Here is an 8,038-nt window from a genome sequence, read left to right as displayed (position 1 = left end):
ACCTTAAGAGATTTGGAAGAAACGGAATGTAGATTCTTGCTTTGAAAAAAAGTTGAGATATATGCTATGTGCTGTGGTGCTAGCCACTAAGTGTGATATCACAGCCACCAGAATCACCAAGCCAAGGGAGGGAAGCCAAATTCTAGGAGCTGTGGAGGGTATGGGGAAGGAGAGGAGAGCCTTACGTTTGAGAAATTTTGCTAACGATAATGAGTGGTGGTGAGTGGAAGAGGAGACAATGTAGCAGGAGATGCTAGAAAGGATGGGGCAGTGAGAAGTAAACTACTTCTGTCTCTAAAGGCAAAGTCTTCCTGATACACTTCAATTAATAAAATGCCCTGGGATTGGTGTTTGTTCTTTTTTTTTTTTTTTTTTTTTTGCGGTATGCGGGCCTCTCACTGTTGTGGCCTCCCCCGTTGCGGAGCACAGGCTCCGGATGCACAGGCCCAGCGGCCATGGCTCACGGGCCCAGCCGCTCCGCGGCATATGGGATCCTCCCAGACCGGGGCACGAACCCGTATCCCCTGCATCGGCAGGCGGACTCTCAACCACTGCGCCACCAGGGAGGCCCGTGGTGTTTGTTCTTTATCTTCAGTAAATGATTCCATTTAACCCAATTGTTTTCTTCCAATTTAATTAGGAGTAGGAGACCATACTTTGCTCTATAGAAATTTGCTTTACCTGGCTGCAACATTGATTTGGGACAACATTGGCCACCAGTATTATTCTAGTTTGTACTCAGGGTTATTGCTTTTGTAGATGAATGGATCCAACCAGCTACACTATTGTACAAGCTGAATTCCTCACCACTGCAGGGTGCCAGGCATTTGGTTAGCAGCTGTGGCTGCTGCTTGCTCCTAAGGTATGAACAAATCACTCCACTGACGAGCTGAGCTCAGGGTGGTCTAATTAAAACAGACGCCACTTGGATACAACTTCACAGGACCTTGGAATGCAGGGGAGTTTAAGGGTCATCTAGTCCAACTACCCACACGTTTCCAGTGAGACCTGCAGGAACTAAATCACTTCTGCCACAGCTTGAAAAGGCAGACATGCCACATGCATTCCCACACATGAGCCCCATTCTGGTCCATGTACACTTAAACTTTATTTGGCTGCCTGGGTGGGGACGGAGAGGAGGAGGAAGACAGCGCTGAAGGGCCAGGTCAGTAGGGGTGATTCAGTGTGTGCTCCATGATGGTCAGAAGCGCCAGCCATGTCTCCTGGGCCGTGGGGATGATCTGGGAGGCCGGCAGCAGGAAGCCATAGCGCCCGGTGTCCCGGAGCTCGAAGGAGAAGGAGTACTTGATGCCCTGGTTGTAGGTCCAGTCAATGCTGCCTCCACTGGCTTGGTCTGGGGCAGGAGCAGACCGGCAGAACAAAGGTCACTCACTTGAAAACATTTGCTTGGGCTGGGCTAATGGTCCAAAGCCCAGAGCTTCGTGCAGTGTTGACTGGAGTCAGCATCTGCTAAGTTCCTACTGTTGACCAAGCAGCCTGGCTTCCTCCCAAGAAGCTCCCCTGAAGGGTCTTAGTCCAAGAGGCCCAGAGAGGCGGACCAGCAATGGTTCTCCTCTCACTGGGTCATGCAAGGAAGCTCCCACGATTTTGAAAGCCGCCTCCATCTAACAGCCACTTGGGTCAAGCCCCCAAATATACCAGAGTTGCCCACTTGGGTAACCGGGACTGTCCCCCGGATGCTGGTCTGCAGGGGGAAAGTGCAAGGGTCAGAGTCAAAGCAAAAGACCCTCGTCTGTCTTTTGCAGACAGATTTGCAGTATCAAAGCAGCTGCAGAATCGGGCAGGGGAGAGGGAGGTGGCTGCATATCAGAATTTAACTCCACAATATTGAACAAAGCAAAAACCTTTTGACTCAGGGTTAAAACAGTTTCCAAAGAAGGCCTGGAGTCCAAAAGTAAGGCCAGCCCCAGGTGAGACTCTGACTCACTCACCCCCCCAGAACTGGGCACTCGGGGCAGGAAGTCTGAGGTGTGTCCCTGTCCCCTGCTTCTTCAGTACTCTCAGCCACAAGCTTGCTGTGTCTCCTCAGGGCTCAGTGGGATCTGAACACCGCAACCTCAACCCCCGCTGCCATCCCCGCCACCTGTCTCTGCTGCAGCCACTGGGTCTCTGTGCTCTTCCTGCCGTTCCCACACACGCCAGGTCAGGGCACACGGGAAGGCCTTTGTTCTAGAAGATTCCTCTGCCTGGAAGGCTCTTCCTCAAATAGCCTCTTAGTTCCATCCCTCCTTTCCTTCGATACTTATCCAAATTTCACTCTCTCAATGAGGCCTATGCTTCAGTCCACCTGCCCTGCTTCCACCCCCAGTACTCCTGAGTCCCCTCACCCTGTCCTAGTAGTTCTTTTTCTCCCAGCACTTATCACCTAACACATGGTATCATTTCCTTATCCATGTTTTTTGTCATGGCTGGCTAGAATGGAGGTTTCCTGATCTTTGCTTATTTTTATTCTCAACTGTATCCCAAGCACAAAACAAGGCCTGGTGTATCATAGGTGTTCCATAAACATTTGTTGACTTAATTCCATGTTGATGTAGCAGTCCTCGTCTCAGGGGCATTGCATGGATAAGTAAGCTGGGAAAAGATAGGATATATTCTCTAACTGAAGAGCATTGGAGGAAGAGTATTTTTTAAGTTGAATTTCTTAGGGATCTACAATACAAAGGCCAGCAGAACTCTCTACCCACTCCATGCACGAAGCTGAACTTAATCCCAAGATAAGAGTTCTCAGAGGAACCGAAGGGTGTGTCTGAAGGTATCGAGGAAGGCAGAGTTCACATGAGGAAAGGGCCCCGCTGCCCACCAAGCCAGCAGTAGTCAGGCGTGGCCAGGGCTGTTCTCCTCGCCCATGCTCCCAGGTTGGGGAACCCTTGGCTACCTCCTCCAGGAGGGACCCTCCCTCTGGCAGGGAAAGCCAGCTGAGCTTCCTCCCAGACCACCCACAGAGACAATGCACCTACTTACAAATTGTTTTGATGATGCTGCCATACTTGAACTTGGTCCCATACAGAGAGGTCAGGGCCTCAACAGCAGACTTAGCCACCTGATCCTGGAGAAAACGCCAAGCAAGACTGCTTGTCGTGGCCAGCAATGCCAGACCCCCAGAACCGCAGGGCCAGGGTAACCTGGGGGCTGGCAGGATGACCCAGGAGCATATACCCTGCAGAAGCCGGCCCCCAGCAGAGAGCAAGGAACCTGTTGGGCCCTGCAGGGCCAGCCCCGGGAACTCAGCAGGATGTGACCTTGTGGGATGTCTGGCTGCTACTTCACTGCCCTTTGGTCACCCTGCAGCTCCAAGTTTAAACTTGTGGTACAAGATCAAAGTCCACCCCTACCCCTTCCTCTGTCATGTGACAGAAGTGACTCAACCACTCTGTGCCTTAGCTTTCCAGACAGAAAGCCTAGTCTGCCCTGCTGGTCTTCTCAAGCCATCAGGGGTCCATGGGAGAAAGGGGTGCTAGGCACAGTGTAGGGCCTCGTGCCTTAAGCAGGTTTGATGGATAAACCCAGGCCCGCCCAAAGCTGCCTTTGGGATGAGAGGGCAAGCAGGGATCAGCACATACCAGCTCATCCTTGTTTGCAGGTGGTTCTGCTTTGTAGCCAAAGGGATACAAGAAGAGCTGGGAGTAGCTGTGGATGGAGATGAAGGCCTTGATGTTCCTGTGGTCTTTCACAAAGTCCACGATGGACTTGACCTCCACTTCGGAATTGGCAAACTTGCCATGGTAAGTTTCCGAGCAGGGGTTGCTGCTGGATCCTGCCTCTGTGGGAGGGGAGAGTTGGCATTCCTTACACACAAGCAATGTGGCTTCCATGGCTTCTGGTCTTTGCATGAGTTGAGATGCAAGAGGGCTCACCCCCACCCCGGATAAGGAAAGGGCAGAAGCCTTTTATAAGCTGGGGGTCCTGCCTCCCTCCCCAGCCAAACTTGGACAAAGCTGATGGACATGCCCAGAGAGGTAAGAAGGGCTCCTCAAGTGACACCAGTTCCTTCAGTGAAGTGACCACAGAAGGAAGGAGCTGAAGTTACGCTAGACAACCCATAGATTGGTTTCAGACCTCAGTTCCATTGGGAAGGACTTTACAGGCAAGGGACAAGCAGATCTCAGAGGGCCACCTTCCTCACTGTGCACCTTGGAGGAGAGGCCAACGTTACCCACGTGCCCCCACTGCTGGGGCAGGAGAGGGTTGGGGGATGACAGGACAAAGGACAGTAAGAAGCCATTCTGGGGTGTCCCATCCCTGCTCTCCAAACCACACTGGGCCTTACTCCCAAAGCCAGCGTCCCAGTTCCTGTTGGGGTCCACCCCAATGCAGGGAGAGCCCGACGTCAGGGATCGAGTCTTGCGCCACATTCGATTCTGAGAAAGGAAAAGTGATCAGCCACCCAACAGAGGCCACAATCAACACAGAGCTCCAATCCGAAGCCTGAGTGTGGACACGGTATGGAATCAGAAACCACTTTCAACTGGTTGTCAGGGAGGAAGGTCTGCAAAGGGGGCTCTTGGCTGAAGGAAAACGGAGGAGACAATGGATGGCATTTGGCCAGAGGGTTCTACTGGCAGAAAGAGGAAGGCATGTGGCAACCCCCGCCAGCCCCTTACAAAATTGATTGGTAGCATGCTGTCCCATAGACATAAAGTAGAGCCAGGGAAGAAGGTCTGGGCAGTGTGTCTCCACTGGGGAAAGTTCTTTCCCCCACAACCTGGACATTTGGCAATATTTGAAGATGTTTTCAGTTGTCTCATCTGGGGGCTTGAGTCGGTCAGGATGCTGGTCGCGCAGGACAGCCCCCGACACACAAAGAATTATCTGCCCCAAATGTCAAGAATGCCAAGGTCAAGAACCCCTAGTCTAGGAGGACAGGTCTGTTTGTCCCTCTCTCAACTTCTGGGAGTTGAGATTAGGGGTGAGTAGCTTGTGGGGCTCAGAGGACAGAGGCCCACCCTGCTTTCCCCAAGAAGAGGAGAAGGCCTGTACCTTGCTGTGGGTGAAGGCAAAACCATCAGGGTTGGTGACGATCTCCAAGAATATGTCCATGTTGTCCAAAATGGCAGTGAAAGCCGGGTCCTGGCCATAGTCTTGTGTGATCTGGTGGAGGTTGGGGAGCAGAGGGGCAGAGCAGGCCAGGCCAGGAGTCTGCCACGCTAGAGCAATGGATGCCTGCCCTCGACCTCCCTCTGTGGTCACTGCCTCTGGATGGAAGCAGGGGCCAGGGCTTCTATGGGCCTTGGATACCAATGCCCTACCAGGCAAGAGCACCCTCACCTCCACAGGCTTACCTTCTTTGCAAACCAGACCCCACTGGCCTGGGTGACCCACTCCCGAGAATGGATGCCCGTGTCAATCCAGATGGCTGGACGGTTGCTCCCCCCAGTGCTGAACTGGATGAGAAGAGCAGGAAATAGTTCAGCTGGGGCCCTGCCTCACCTCCTTGAAGGGGAGTGCACCCCAACCCAGAGGCTGTCTGCTCTCTGGTATCTCAGGTTGAGGCTCTGTTTGTGGGACCATCACTCAGGTGGGATGTGGGAGTGGGTCTGGACCGGGATCCTGCAGAGCTTTGCCTCCTGCCCTCAGCTCAAGCTTGGCGCAAATAATGACTCAGCCAGACTTCCGGGCCCCACGATGTTCCAATGCCCCTACATAGTTCTCTGTCGGAGGTCACAAACAAAACATTTTATCTGGACTACCAGACTCTGGGATACTTTCCACAATGTGACACTTGATTGGAAACACTTGCGTCTCCTAAAAGTTTAAATGGTGTGTGTACTAGTATGCACACACCTATGCTACACAGGGAGTCCATATAACAGTGTGTTCTCTGTAACCCTGGGCTCACCCATGGGTGCCTATGCACAGATGTGGGTGCCCAGTCTTGCAGATGTGCTCATGTACATCCACCTGCACGTGCCCATTACCTTCAGCACGTAGAGGGGACGGCCTTCATAGCTGCTGCCAATCTGGAGCTTGCTGACAAGCTGTGGGTGCTCGGCCACCAGCAGGTCCATGAAGTCATAGATCTGAGGAGGCAGAGGAGGGAAGGCTGCCTTCATGGCTTCCGGGCACCTGGATGCCTCCCTTAGCAGCTCTGTTACCGAGCCTGCTGTGAGCCCTGAATGCGGAGGAGCCACGACCCAGAGCCTCGAGGCCACATGGTGACAGAGCAGATGTCACGCACACCCAGGCTGGCCCTGGCGCGTTCTGCCAGTCTGACGAAGAGCTTGGTGCTTGTGGAGGGGGCCCCCCGGGGTCCCTCACCTCCTCCAGGGTGTGGTAGGTGGCGTAGTTAAAGGTGTTAGTGCTGCGGGCCCAGCTCCGGGAGGCGAGCATCTGCTCCTGCTCTTCGTCCAGCAGCGACTGCACGTCCTCTATCATGATTGTGTATCTGAGGCCACGGGCCTCCAGGAAGACTTTGACAGCCTGGATGCTGGGGAAGGGCACTCGGACGTCGATAGGGGAGCCTGGCTGGGCAGGGCCCCTCCAGAAGTCCAGCTGGGGAGGACAAGAGCCACTGTCACAGCGGGCTGGGAAAGGGCCTGCCTGGGACGGGGTGTCGGCACCAGAATTTCCCATATAATTGGGGATGGGGCACAGCTGTTAGGGGAAGAGGATGCAGGGAATCCCTGGGTGCTGGACAAAGTCCAGTTGAGTCAGGTAAATGGCCCAGGAAGCAGAGTGGAGAGGCTTTGAGGCAGCAAGGGAGAGAGAAGAGCTAGAAGTTGGGGCGGTGTGGGGGGCTCTTTTGCTCGGATGCTCAAAGGCAGCAAGATTCTGGCACTGGGAGGTTTAAGTCACTTCCTAACAGGGATCAGTCCCATGGCTCCCTCCTGGGTGGCTGGGGATAGAGAGCCCAGGCCCCGTTTGGCCCCAGGTGGGAGGGGGTCTGAGGCGAGCCCGTCTGCCCTGAGACGTACCCTGGGGCCTCAGGGCAGCTCCCTCATCCTCTAACCTGTAGATGCTCCAGGTCCTCCAGCTCCTTCACCGTCTGTACCTGGGCTTCATCAGCCACAGAGATTCGGAGCACCTGGTGCCTGGGCAGAGTGGGAGGGGAGGCTGAGGGCCTGAGCAGCTCCTACTGGCCATGCATGCTCCCCAGGCGGGAGGAGGGTGGCTGGGCCTCGGTCCTCTGGGCTGAGCAGGGAAAGCACATGGGATCCTAGCAACGGGAGGCCTGGGCTCCTCGGAACCTTCTGGACACTGCTGCTGTCCCCATCCCAGCTTAGACTCTTTCTCTCTAAAGCTAGCTAGGCCTCTTCCTGCCTCCTCTTCTGAAAAGTCCTCCTCAGAGCTCAGATATTCTCCAGGGCTCAAGAGGCTGTCCTAAGAGACCTGACCCCTTCTCAGTCCTGGTCCCCGGTCAGCCTGCCTTCCAGGATGTGCTAGTCTGCTCCTCTCTGACCATCTTCCCATGTGTCTGTCTGTCCCTCTCCTCCAGATGCTGGCTGGGGGTTGAGTCCTCACTATCTCCCCTCTGATCACCCCCTCCTCTCCATGCTCCTACCCCACAAAGTCCCCTTTGCCAAGGACAGCCCCCAGCAGCACGCTCAAAATCAGCAGCCCCTGCATGCTGCAGCCAGTTGGGAAGGTCGATTGAGGCGGAGAAGGTCCTGGGGCCTTTTAAACTCTCCCAGGACAGAGATCTCCTGGCTGTGCCCAAGAGTTGTCCTTCCACTTGCACCTGGGCTCTATCCCACGGGGAGGGAGAGGTGGGAGTTCTGAGCTCTGACACCTATCCACTCTCCCTGATAAAGTGGCAGGGAACAGGACAGCTGGAGAGATAAGCCAGGCCTCAACCCCTGGCCATGAGGGGCTATCCTGGGCCTGAGGGTCAGCTAGGGCTTGAGGCCTCCCAGCTGGAACCCTGATTGCCCAGAGCCCTGCAGCCCACAGACCCTATGGTCCTGTTTACTGACCCGGCAATGGAGAAGGAGCCAGGACTCTGGAGCGGCCACACCAGCTGCAGCCTCATGTGAGGTGTCCTCTTCTCCCACGTCCCTGAGCACCAGCTCTTTAGCTC

The 8,038-nt window shown here is 54.8% G+C and overlaps 1 protein-coding gene across 1 annotated transcript; it reads right to left on the bottom strand.

The window, feature by feature from the left end:
- Window positions 1-1,125: 1,125 nt before the first annotated feature.
- CPA1 (carboxypeptidase A1) lies at window positions 1,126-7,587 on the bottom strand (the record flags this gene model as incomplete). The annotated part of the gene is made up of 10 exons (XM_082632372.1): window positions 1,126-1,354; window positions 2,986-3,070; window positions 3,585-3,784; window positions 4,292-4,382; window positions 5,002-5,112; window positions 5,304-5,405; window positions 5,940-6,041; window positions 6,280-6,513; window positions 6,971-7,052; window positions 7,523-7,587. The coding sequence occupies 10 exons, from the start codon at window positions 7,585-7,587 to the stop codon at window positions 1,167-1,169; spliced, it is 1,260 nt and encodes a 419-aa protein (XP_082488498.1). The 3' UTR covers window positions 1,126-1,166.
- Between the last annotated feature and the right edge of the window lie 451 nt (window positions 7,588-8,038).

This window comes from Mesoplodon mirus, assembly GCF_964341445.2.
Source record: "Mesoplodon mirus genome assembly, chromosome: 9".
In the NCBI taxonomy this organism is placed as follows: domain Eukaryota; kingdom Metazoa; phylum Chordata; class Mammalia; order Artiodactyla; family Ziphiidae; genus Mesoplodon; species Mesoplodon mirus.
Note: the sequence above shows the minus strand (reverse complement) of the source record. Positions and strands in the feature narration are given on the sequence as shown.